This window comes from Rhinoraja longicauda, chromosome 14 (genome assembly GCF_053455715.1).
Source record: "Rhinoraja longicauda isolate Sanriku21f chromosome 14, sRhiLon1.1, whole genome shotgun sequence".
NCBI classification, from domain to species: Eukaryota; Metazoa; Chordata; class Chondrichthyes; order Rajiformes; family Arhynchobatidae; genus Rhinoraja; species Rhinoraja longicauda.
In genome coordinates this window covers 31,326,368-31,339,054 of record NC_135966.1, presented here as the reverse complement: position 1 = coordinate 31,339,054, position 12,687 = coordinate 31,326,368, and the positions used below count along the sequence as shown (strand labels likewise).

The following is a 12,687-nucleotide window of genomic DNA, read 5'->3' as shown; positions in this document are numbered from 1 at the left end:
TTGGATAGGGACCTGTTGTGGGCAACTGGGATTAGTGTATGTCCGGAAAGGTCAGTATGGGAACAGCGGGCCGAAGGGCCTGTTTCTGTGCTATATATGTATAGCGGGTGGCACAGTGGTAGAGTTGCTGCCTCACAGCACCACACACCCGCCTTCAATCCTGACTACGGGTGATGTCTGTACAAAGTTTGTATGTTCTCTCACTGTGAGCACATTGGTTTCTTCTGGATGCTCCAGTTTCCTCCTACACTTCAAAGACTTGCAGGTTTGTAGGATAATTGGCTTCTGTAAATAATAATTTGTCCCTAGTGTGAAGGATAGTGCTGGTGTACGGGGTGATCGCTGGACGGCGTGGACTTGGTGGGCCGAAGGGCCTGTTTCCATGCTGGATCTTTAAAGTCTGAAGCCTCTGTTACAGGAAACATCTGGCGATGATGTTCCTGAGCCAGAGGAGGTCCTCTCTCTCTGCACCCTTCACCCCATCCCTGTGATTCCTGCTGCCACAATCAATCTAGAGAAGGGTCTTGACCTGATACGTCACTTGACCATGTTCTCCACAGAGATGCTGCCTGACCCGCTGAGTTACTCCAGTACTCCGTGTGTGACAGTGTTGTGTGTCTCTGGGCGCCAGGTCAGGTTACTCCTCCCGCTGACCCCTGACCCCTGACCTTGTCCCCGCAGCCCCTCAACATCGCCTTCACCCACATCTACAGCGTCTTCCGCAACTTTGTGGGCCCCCCCCACTTCAAGACCATCTGTCGGCTTCTGGGGTACCAGGGAATCGCTGTGGTCATGGAGGAACTGCTGAAGATCGTCAAGAGCCTGGTAGGTATTGCGGAGGGAAAGCATGAAGCAAGTGGGATAACAGTGGTCCCAGGGAGAGAGGGGGGAGGGGGAGTATGGAGGGAGGAGGAGTACGGAGGGAGGAGGAGTACGGTGATCACAGGGAGAGTGGAAGGAGGGGGTGAGGGAGTCTGGATGATACCATGGTCCTGGAGAGCATGGAGGGAGGGGAGACTATGGTGGTCCTGGGGTGAGAGGAGGGAGGTGGAGTGGGGACATCTCCAGTGGTCCCAGGGATGGCGGAGGGGTAGGTCGGAGGGGGTGGGGAAGAGATTGGGCGGTGCGTTGGTACCAGGGACGGTGGTGCGGGTGGGGGTCGAAGAGAGCAGGGGGAGACTGGGCTGTACAGTGGACCCAGTGTTGGGATATTCCTGAGGGAGGGGGAGCAAGGAGACTGGGACCCACTCTCTGAAGCTGAGAAGGATGAGAGATCTCTTCTGCAACACACGATATTTGCTGGATATACTCGGGGTCTGGTGCGGGGGGGAGGGGGAAGTGGGAGCGATCCCAGGGGAGGGGGGTCTTGGAAATGGGGCACAGACAGGGAGTGAAGGCGTGAGGGTGTGGGGCAGGGTGAGGAGGGGAGGGGAGGGATCTCTCTACCCAGAGAGTGATGGACCTTTGGGATTCCTGAGCCCGGGGTGGGAAGTGTTCAGGACACGGTCCGGCACTGTGAGGGAGAGAGCGGCGGTGAGGGTGTAACTGAGGGGACAATGTGGGGGGGGGGAATCAGGTGGGTCGAGAGTTGGGAGCAGGGAGGGAGTGAGTCAGGAGGTGACGGAGGCACAGGGAATACCAATGCTGGTTTACAATAAAAAAGACAAAGTATTGTGTGGCGGGAGTCTGGGGAGGAGGGGAGCAGGGGTGTAGGGGCCGGGCTGATGCCTCTGTCGATCGGCCATCAGAGTGGGTGCGGGGTGGGGGGGTGAGGAACAGGTAGTGAGGAGGGGGCCTTGGGGGGGGGGGGGCAGGGGTGTAGGGGCCGGGCTGATGCCTCTGTCGATCGCCCATCAGAGTGGGTGTGGGGTGGGGAGGTGAGGAACAGGTAGTGAGGAGGGGGCCTTGGGGGGGGCAGGGGTGTAGGGGCCGGGCTGATGCCTCTACCGATCACCCATCGGAGGGGGTGCAGGGTGGGGGGGGGGGTGAGGAACGGGTAGTGAGGAGGGGAGAGGGGTAGGGGCTGTGCTGATGCCTCTGCCGATCACCCATCGGAGGGGGTGCAGGGTGAGGGGGGTTGAGGAACGCGTAGTGAGGAGGGGAGAGGGTAGGGGCCGGGCTGATGCCTCTGCCGATCACCCATCGGAGGGGGTGCGGGTGAGGAACGGGTAGTGAGGAGGGGAGGGGGTTAGGGGCTGGGCTGACACCTCTGTCCATCGCACAGCTCCAGGGCACCATCCTGCAGTACGTGAAGACCCTGATCGAGGTCATGCCGAAGATCTGCCGTCTGCCCCGCCACGAGTACGGGTCGCCAGGTCAGTGGGAGAGGCCGTGGGGTGGGTCCACACTTGGCCCTTCAGCCCTTCCACCTGCCCTTTCCCTACATCCACACAACACAGAATGGTACAGCACAGGAACAGGCCCTTCACACCACAATGTGTGGCAAGACCAACTCATATCTCTTTGCATGTGATCCATACCCCTCCATTTCCTGCATATCCATGTGCCTACCTAAAAGCCCCATAAACACCACTATTATATCTGTTTCCATCACCGCCCCTGGCAGCACATTTCAGTCTCTCACCACCATCTGTTTAAAAAGAACTTGCCCCAATCTTTAAACGTTGCCTCTCTCATCTTAAAGCTATGCCCTCTAGTATTTGATATTTCTTACCGTAAGGTCCTGACTGTCTGCCCTATCTACGCCTCTCATCTATATACTAAAACTCTTGTTTGTTTGTTCCTGAACTACAGTCAAAATGGTACACGACTATTTTAGGCTCACCTTGCTCACCGTCGTCCCTTTGCTGCCAATGGAAGAAGTTTCATTGAAATTGGTGTTATATTTTTAAAGCTATTCACATTTTAAAGTTTAAATCTATCTCCTAGGGAAGGTGGGAGGAGAGAGGGAGGGGAAGGATAAGGGGGGGTTGAGGGGGGTGGAGTAGGGGGGAGGGGAAGGGGAGAGATGGAGGGGGAGGGGGGTGGAGTGGGGGGGGAGAGGGGGAGTAGGAGGGAGGGAGGAGAGAGGGAGGAGATGGTGCTGCACCAATGCAGGAGGGGTTTGGGCCCAACGGGTCCACTTGGTCTAGTAATTTTATATACTTCAAGTCTCCCCTCAATCTCTGACACTCCAGAGAAAACGATAAAAGTCTGTCGAACCTTTTTATAGCTAATACCCTGTAATCCAGGCAGCATTAAACGTCGGCACCCTCTCCAAAGCCTCCATATCCTTCCTGTTATGGGGCGACCATACTCCGAAAGTCCTATGGAGTTGCAACATGACTTCCTGACTCTTATACTCAAAGTACAATACGATACGATAGCACTTTATTTATCCCAGGAGGGAAATTGATCTGCGAATAGACATAAAACTTGATACATGAAATTAAAGTGATGAATGGAAAGGATTGTGGATGTGCAAGGGTTTTGTGGGGGGGGTGGGGAGGGGGGAAAGAGGAGTCAGTCTTCCCCACGACATAAAGGGGAGATGTACTGTTTGACAGTTTGTCCCAACTGATGAAGGCAAGCATAATGTAGGACTTCTTAACCGCACTGTCTACTGGTGTTGCCACTTTCAGGGAGTTAGGGACTTGGACTTCAAGATTCCTCTCTACATCACTGCTGTTAAGGGTTGCCATTAATTTCCCCTTACATTCAACCTCCCAAGGTGCAACATCTCACACTCGCTCGGATTAAACTCCATCTGCCATTTCTTTGCCCGTTCCTGCAGTTGATCCATGCCCACTGGATACTGTAATGGTCGTCCCTGCTGCCCCCTGCTGAAATTGGTCTTTCATGTGCTACTTTAATAAAGACCAATTAATCAAGAAATAGCGTTTGGAAGATTTGTTTTTGTTATCTCAGAGTGCTGTGTGTGCGTAAGCTGCACCTCCATTCCATCCCGAGCAGTAATGGCTATCAAAGTTGGACTTTGAGAAGGTATAGAAACTGCCATTACATTAAATGGTGCCCAACGTGGGCACGAGTCCTGCCGACTACGCCATGTGTCGGAGCCATTTGCGCTTAAATTAGTTACTGTCATTGTATTATGGCTATGTTTAATATTTCTGTATTAATATTTCTATGGCTATGTTTAATATTTCTAATACTTCGGCCCAACTCGTCCACACCAACCAAGATGCCCCACCTGCATTGTCCCACCTGCATTATCCCACCTGCATTGTCCCACCTGCATTGTCCCACCTGCATTGTCCCACCTGCATTGTCCCACCTGCATTGTCCCACCTGCATTGTCCCACCTGCATTGTCCCACCTGCCTGTATTTGGCTCATACCCTCTAAATATTTCCTATCCTTGCACCAGCCCAAATGTGTTAGGTTTAGGTTTATTATTGTCATGTGTACCAAGCTTCGTTTTGCATGCTTTCCCATCAGATCAGATAAAACCATACATAAATACAACCAAGCCCAGCGGTGCAGTGCTGCCTGAGCTCACTGGAGCGCCACTCTGGCACCTCTGTAAAACAGAGCCAAAATAAACACGGGGAATTTAACAGTGGCCGCTCTGGCAACAGTGACAGCTCCGGCACCTACAAAGTTAGCATTGCAACACTGATCAAGCCAAACTCAAGTACAATAAGTAGAGCACAGGGGAAGATACAGAGTGCAGAATATAGTTCTCAGCATTGTAGCGCATCAGTTCCAGACACAAATTCCAATGTCCGTAATGGGGTAGAGGTGAATCAGACAGCACCCTAGCTTATGGAAGGACCGTTCAGAAGTCTGATAACAGAGGGGAAGAAGCTGTTTCTGAGTGTAGTGGTGTGTGCTTTCAAACTTCTGTACTTGCCTCAACTACCTCCTCTGACAGCTCGTTCCAGATACCCACCACACTCTGTGTGAAAATGTTGCCACTCAAGTTCCTATTAAATCTTTCCCACCTCCTCTGGTTCTTGATTTCCCTACTTTGGGCAAAAGGCTGTGCATTTACCCAATTTATTCCTCATGATTTTGTACATCTCTATAAGACCACCCCTCATCCTCCTGCGCTCCGAAAAATAAAGCCCTAGCCTGCCCAAGCTCTCCCTGTAGCTCAGGCCCTCGAGCAGGGTGGTGAATCTGTGGAATTAATTGCCACAGAAGGTTAAGGTGGAGATTGAAATGTTCTTGATTCTTGATGGGCCAAATGGCCTAATTCTACTCCGAGAACTTATGAAATTATGAACGTCACTATGAATGACTCCATGACAAAAGATGAGGTTGTGGGTTGGTGCGAGATGCATAGACAATCAGGGGTCAGTGGGTCAGTGTGACTTGTGTGGGCGGTGGAATGTCAGAGATCGGTGTGATGGGATGGGGATGGTTGGGAAGGTTGATCGGTGTGATGACCTCTGTCCTCTGTGCAGGGATCCTGGAGTTCTTCCACCACCAGCTGAAGGACATCATTGAGTACGCGGAGCTGAAAACAGACGTGTTTCAGAGCCTGAGGGAGGTGGGCAATGCCATCCTCTTCTGCTTGCTCATTGAGCAGGCCTTGGTAAGACCCATCCCCTCCCCCCCCGTACTTATATCAGGACCCCCCTTAGACCCCCTCACACCAGGGACAACAAGCCCAACCCGACCGATCTCTCCTCATAACTAGACTCTAACCCAGGTAACGTCCTGGAGGATCTCCTCTGCATCCTCCCCAGCCCAGCCCGCAGAGCGGTGACCAGAAGTGCACACACTGTTCCACGTTCGGGCATGCTGTGGCAGTTTAGGCACCTGGTGGTGAAGAGGATCTCCAGTGGTGGTCTCTGTACACAGGTGTCCTTCCCCGTTACACTAGGGACCTGGATTGGAGAGTGTTGCACGGAGCTGTACCATGCAACTGCTTTGTGAGTCGGTTCCTGGACTCCTCATCCATCTGAGGTCGGGAGGAGTCCGTGCAACCACATGTACATGGGATGTGTCGGGGCTGCTCCACTCTGCTGATCTTTGGGCATCCCATGTGGAGGGTGGCGGGTCGCTTGGGAGATCTGGGCGGCACAGTGGTGCAGCGGTAGTGCTGCTGCTCACAGCGCCTAGAGACCTGAATGCAATCCTGACTACAGGTGCTGTCTATGGAGTTTGCACGTTCTCCCTGTGACTGCGTGGGTTTTCTATGGGTGCTCCAGTTTCCTCCCACACTCCAAAGACGTGCGAGTCTGGAGGTCTATTGGTTTCTGTAAATTGTAAATTGCCCCTGGTGTGTAGGATAGTATTGGGGTATTGGGTGATCGCTGGTCAGCACGGACTCGGTGGGCTGAAGGGCCTGTTTCCAGGCTGTATCTCTAACGTCTAAAAGTCTAAATCTCTTAGCCAGTTTGCTGCTGGGCCTGGCCAAGCTGGCCATGCGTGGGTCTTGGCAGCAGGCAGTCGATGTTTTTGTATCTGTAAATAACTTTTTTAAAAACTGTAAAAGAAAAAATGCAGTCTGACCATCATTATGTACAGTTGTAACGTAAGATCCATTTGTCTCGTTCACAGTCTCAAGAGGAAGTTTGTGATCTTCTGCACGCGGCCCCCTTCCAGAATATTCTACCCAGGGTCTACATCAAAGGTCAGCTGTTTGTTATCGGGCTCACCATGGGTAGCGTGTGCGTAGGTCTGTGTTCATGTCTGTGGCACTGTGTGGCTCTGAGCGTGTGTGTACATGTGTGTGTATGCACCGGTGTGTACGTGTGTGCATGCGTTTGAATGTGCATGTGTGGAGATGCAAGGAACCGTAGAGAGTGGTTACAACAAAGCACTAGTACTGAAGAAACCACGTCTGAATCCAGACCAGAAATGTCACCTACCCGCGTTGTCCAGAGATGCTGCCTGACCCGCTGAGAGACTCCTGCAGTTTGTGGTTTGTTTTGTGTGTGTGCGTGTGTCTGTATGTGCAGACACAAAAATATGGAGTAACTCAGCGGGTCAGACAGCACCTCTGGAGAAAATGAATAGGTGAGACCCTTCTTCAGACTGAGAGTCAGGCGAAAGGGAAATGAGACGGTGATGTAGAGTGATTATAGAACAAAATGAATGAAAGATATTGAAAAAAGTAACAATGATCAATGAAACAGTGAGGTAAGAATGAGTACAGACAATGAAACTCAGCAAGACAACTGAAGCTGGTATGACTTGGGATGGAGAGAGAGAATGCAGGGGTTACTTGAAGTTATAGAAATCAATTATTCATACCACTGGGTTGTAAGCTGCCCAAGCGAAATATGAGATGCTGTTCCTCCAATTTGTGTTTAGCCTCATTCTGACAATGGAGGAGGCCAAGGACAGAAAGATCAGCGTGGGAATGAGAAGGGGAATTAAAGTGCTTAGCAACCGGGAGATCAGGTAGGTCCAGGTGGGCTGAGTGAAGGTGTTCAGCAAAACGATCGCCCAGTCTACGTTTGGTCTCGCAGATCTTTAAGAGTCCACATCTTGAACAAGGGGTACAGTAGATGAGGTTGGAGGAGGTGTAAGTGGACCTGTGCCTGTGTGTGTGAAAGAGTTCACACTCCTGCCAAACTAGTTTTCTCCATATAATTGATGATTTCTACAGGTGGTGAGGAGTTTGGTCTGTGATAAACTGGGGGTGGAGAGAGGGATCGGGGCAGGTGGCGGGTTCAACTGTACCTGGGTCTGGGAGGAGAGTGAAGGCTGTGGGACCCCTAAGGAGCAGGGATGTGGGGGTGGGGAACAGATTTTTGTGGAGGGGTGGGGGTGTCGGCGTTGGTGATGCTGGAGCCTCACCCTGTGTCTCGTTCGCAGAGGGGGAGCGGCTGGAGGTGAGGATGAAGCGGCTGGAGGCAAAGTACGCCCCCCTGCACCTCGTGCCCCTCATCGAGAGGCTGGGGACACCTCAGGTAAGGGAGGCACCTCCCAGCTGCTCCCCTCCCACTGCACCCCTCCCCCTCCCCACCTCCCGCTGCCCTCCTCCCACTGCACCCCTCCCCCTCCCCACCTCCCGCTGCCCTCCTCCCGCTGCCCCCCTCCCGCTGCACCCCTCCCACTGCCCCCCTCCCCCTCCCCACCTCCCGCTGCCCCCCTCCCGCTGCCCCCTCCCCCTCCCCACCTCCCGCTGCACCCCTCCCGCTGCACCCCTCACGCTGCACCCCCCCCGCTGCACCCCCCCTGCTGCACCCCTCCCCCTCCCACTGCTCCCCTCCCCCTCCCGCTGCCTCCTCCCCTCCCTCTGCACCCCTCCCTCTCCTGCTGCCCCCCTCCCAGCTGTCCCCTCCCCTTCCCCCCTCCCACGCTGGCACCCTCTAACCCCCTCCCCTGCTAACCACCTTCCTCTCCTCCCTCCACACTCCCATCCTCCCTTCCCCTGCTGACCCCTTTCCCACTGCCCCCCCTTCTCTCCCGCTTCCCCTTCCCCCTCTCCTGTTGCCCTCCTCCACGGCTGCACCTCCTCCCCCTCGCTGGCACTCACTCCCCCTCTACTCGCACCACCCCCTCCCCACTGGCCACCCTCCTTGCCCACCCCCTCCCCCCAGTCCCCACTCCTGGCTCCAACCCCCCCCCCTTCCCCCCTCCATGCCTACTGGCCACCTTCCCATCCCTCCTCACCCCTCCCCACTCCCACCCCAACCCACCTCCTCCCCTCATTAATCACTGGCGGTAGCCACGGTAACCGTCCCTGGCTCAACCTGCTCATCACCTAGCCCCTGCCTGTCCCCAGCCCCTGCCCATCCCCCAGCCCCTGCCTGTCCCCAGCCCCTGCCCGTCCCCCAGCCCCTGCCCGTCCCCCGGCCCCTGCCCATCCCCCAGCCCGGCCCCTGCCCGTCCCCGGCCCCTGCCCTTCCCCCGGCCACTGCCCATCCCCCGGCCCCTGCCCAACCCCTGCCCATCGCCCAGCCCCTGCCCATCCCCAGCCCCTGCCCATCCCCCAGCCCCTGCCCTTCCCCCGGCCCCTGCCCATCCCCCAGCCCGGCCCCTGCCCATCCCCCGGCCCCTGCCCATCCCCAGCCCCTGCCCGTCCCCCAGCCCCTGCCCATCCCCCAGCCCGGCCCCTGCCCTTCCCCCGGCCCCTGCCCATCCCCCGGCCCCTGCCCAGCCCCTGCCCGTCCCCCAGCCCCTGCCCATCCCTCAGCCCCTGCCCGTCCCCCAGCCCCTGCCCATCCCCCGGCCCCTGCCCGTCCCCCAGCCACACCAATCCCCAGGGCATGTCCTTGGGATGAGCGTTAAAACTGCAATCCATCCCACACACCTACTGACCCCCACTGGGTCACACACACACACTCTCACCTTTACACACACACACTCACTGAGGGACAGTCCCACACACACATATTCACCCTCACTGAGTGGACGGTCCCTCACACACCCCTCACACCTGAACCCACCCCTCACACCGATCAACCTCTGTCCGGTCCAGGATCAGACACGCTGGACTTTGACAACTGTATCTTCAGCTGCCTTGATTTCCCTCCTTCCACTTCCCAGCTCCTACCCTCCCCCTCACACTCCTCCCACGCTCTCCCCCCCTAAGTTGCTCCATGAAGCCCCCACTGTGTGATGGGGCTGTGCCCCTCCTCGCACCTTGATCCGTCTGACCGCGTGCGGTGATCGCTCGGGAGGGGGTGGGGGTGGCGGGGGGGGGTCACTTTGGGATGTTGATGCTGCTGTGTAAAGGCAGGTTGTCGCACGAGGGTCAGCGCGAGGCAGGTCTGGGGAGGGGTGGCGGTACGGGGGGAGTTGCCATGACGACCCTGCTCCCCAAGCTCTGACCCTTGACCCATGTCCGGACGGTTGCCAGAGCCACGTGGCCAGCGGAGGGGTGACTCCGAAGAGCTTGTCTCCAAATAAAGCCTGTTTTACACCCTCAGAACCTCGCACAGCCATGGGAAGACTGCCTACCAGTCAGTGTAAGTAACTCCATCACATCACCCCACTCACCAAGACTACCTCGAAGCTGGGGGGGCAGGAACTGAGTGCCCCTTCCGGGGGGGGGGGGCAGTGGGTATGCGTGTATGTGTGTACGGACCCGTCCCCCAGTGAGTGACTGTGTGTGTGTGTGTCTGTGGGGGGGGACCCATCCCCCACTGAGAGTCTGTGTGTGGGGGGGACTGTCCCCCAGTGAGGGTCGTGTGTGTGTATGTGGGGGGGACTGAGCCCTAGTGAGGGCGAGTGTGTGTATGGGGGGTCCTATCCCCCAGTGAGGGTCTGTGTGTGTGTAACCCGTCCCCCAGTGAGGGTCGTGTGTGTGTGTGGGGGGGGGGACTGAGCCCCAGTGAGGGTTTGTTTACGGGGGGTCCTATCCCCCAGTGAGGGTCTGTGTGTGAGGGGTCCTATCCCTCAGTGAGGGTGTGTGTTTGTGTGTGTGTGTAACCCGTCCCCCAGTCACCACTCCTGTCTCTCTGCAGCAAATCGCCATTGCCCGGGAAGGGGACCTGCTGACCAAGGAACGCCTGTGCTGCGGCCTCTCCATGTTCGAGGTGATCCTGACACGTGTACGCACATACCTGCAGGACCCCGTGTGGAAGGGGCCGCCCGCCACCAACGGTGTCATGCATGTGGACGAGTGCCTGGAGTTCCACCGTCTCTGGAGCGCCATGCAGTTTGTGTACTGCATCCCTGTGGGCACACACGAGTTCACCGCAGAGTGAGTAGCAGGTGGGGAGAGAGGGTGGGAGAGTGGGGCGAGAGAGGGAGGGGAAAGAGATGGTGGGGGTGAGGGTATGGGGAGTGATGGGAGAGGGGTGGGAGCAGCGAGGGTCTGAGACCAGGCTCTTGCTCGCAAGGCCAATGTCCACTTCCTGCCCCTCGCGGTCCCAGAGTCACAGAGCCACACAGCATGGAGACAGACCCTTCAGCCCTCCTTGTCTATGCTGACCCAGTTGGCATTCTAGGCAAGTCCCACGTGCTTGGCCCACATCTCTCTAAAACTTTCCTATCCATGCATCTGTCCAAATGTCTTTTAAATGTTGTGATACTACCTTGCAAAGGTTGACATAGAATCAGGAGATGAAGAATCAGTATGGATAGAAATGAGGAATTGTAAGGGTAAAAATACCCTAATGGGAGTTATCTACAGGCCCCCAAACTGTCTCGAAGGGCTGAATGGCCTACTCCTGCACCTATTGTCTATTCCTCAACTACCTCCACCTCCCCCTCTCACTCCCCCTCTCACTCCCCCTCTCACTCCCCCTCTCACTCTCATTCTCTCCCCCCCAGGCAGTGTTTCGGTGACGGCCTGAACTGGGCGGGCTGCTCCATCATGGTGTTACTGGGGCAGCAGCGACGCTTCGACCTCTTTGACTTTTGCTATCACCTTCTCAAGGTGCAGCGGCAGGACGGCAAGGACGAGATGATCAAGAACGTGGTAAAGACCGGCTCATGGGGGTGGGTGGGGTGGGGGGGAGGCTGGACCGGCTCTTCCCCTCATAATTTTAGACACCTCTATAAGATCGCCCCTCCAGCTCCAAGGAATAAAGTCTTAAAGTAGACACAAAGTGCGGGAGGAACTCAACGGGCTAGGCAGCATCTGTGGAGAACATGGATAGGTTACTTGTCGGGTCAGGACATTTTCAGATAAGGTCAGGGTGGAGGGGGTGGAGTGGAGGGGCGAGGGTGGAGTGGAGGGTGTAGTGGAGGGGTGAGGGGAGGGTGGAGTGGAGGGTGTAGTGGAGGGGTGAGGGGAGGGTGGAGTGGAGGGGGTGGAGTGGAGGGCAGAGTGGAGGGTTGAGTGGAGGGGCGAGGGGTGTAGTGGAGGAGGAGGGTGGAGTAGAGGGGGAGGGGAGGGTGGAGTGGAGGGGGTGGAGTGGAGGGCAGAGTGGAGGGTTGAGTGGAGGGGCGAGGGGTGGAGTGGAGGGGGAGGGTGGAGTAGAGGGGGAGGGTGGAGTGGAGGGTGAGGTGGAGGGTTGAGGGTGAGGTGGAGGGTGATGTGGAGGGTGGAGTGTGGGGGGTGGGGAGGGTGGAGGGAGGAGTGTGGGGGGGGAGGGTTGAGTGGAGTATGGAGGGGCATGGGGAGGGTGCAGTAGAGGGGGCAGACTGCGGGCTCTGACTGTTGACTCACTCTCCCCACAGTCCCTGAAGAAGATGGCAGATCGCATCAGGAAGTACCAGATCCTCAACAACGAGATCTTCGCGATGCTCAACAAGTATCTCAAGTCGGTGGAGAACGAGAGCTCGACGGTGGAGCACGTCCGCTGTTTCCAGCCGCCCATCCACCAGTCACTGGCGACCACCTGCTGAGCGGCGCTCCCTCACTGCCCCTCCCACAGTGCGGCGCTCCCTCACTGCCCCTCCCACAGTGCGGCGCTCCCTCACTGCCCCCTCACAGTGCGGCGTTCCCTCACTGCCCCTCCCACAGTGCGGCTCTCCCTCACTGCCGCCCCTCCCACAGTGCGGCGCTCCCTCAGTACCGCCCCTCCCAAAGTGCGGCGCTCCCTCATCTCCCACAGTGCGGCGCTCCCTCACCGCCCCTCCCACAGTGCGGCGCTCCCTCACCGCCCCTCCCACAGTGCGGCGCTCCCTCACCGCCCCTCCCACAGTGCGGCGCTCCCTCGGGCGCTTTAAAGAGCAACGTCTCTAACAGATGATAATATATAATTTATCGGGTGCAACCAGAAGATATCGGGAGTTGCGGTGTAAAAGCGAGAGATTTAACGAGTTAATTTAATGTGTGAAATGTGAGTTTTTAATGTAAACGTGATGTCTGGTTGCGGCTCGGCTCCTGTCTGTGCTCCGCTCCGCTCTGCTCTGAGCGGGGCCGGCGGTG

General features: G+C 56.8%; 1 protein-coding gene across 1 annotated transcript in view; it reads left to right on the top strand.

Moving 5' to 3' along the window:
- The window catches only part of LOC144600169 (cytoplasmic FMR1-interacting protein 2), a 28,997-nt gene extending 16,310 nt beyond the window's left edge, over positions 1 to 12,687 (top strand). Inside the window, exons 13-21 of the mRNA XM_078411650.1 lie at positions 682 to 825; positions 2,225 to 2,315; positions 5,369 to 5,499; positions 6,471 to 6,543; positions 7,734 to 7,828; positions 9,794 to 9,832; positions 10,331 to 10,569; positions 11,142 to 11,289; positions 11,994 to 12,687. Of these exons, the coding sequence (XP_078267776.1) occupies positions 682 to 825; positions 2,225 to 2,315; positions 5,369 to 5,499; positions 6,471 to 6,543; positions 7,734 to 7,828; positions 9,794 to 9,832; positions 10,331 to 10,569; positions 11,142 to 11,289; positions 11,994 to 12,161 (1,128 nt within the window). The 3' untranslated portion in view covers positions 12,162 to 12,687. The remainder of the gene's footprint in view (positions 1 to 681; positions 826 to 2,224; positions 2,316 to 5,368; positions 5,500 to 6,470; positions 6,544 to 7,733; positions 7,829 to 9,793; positions 9,833 to 10,330; positions 10,570 to 11,141; positions 11,290 to 11,993) is intronic.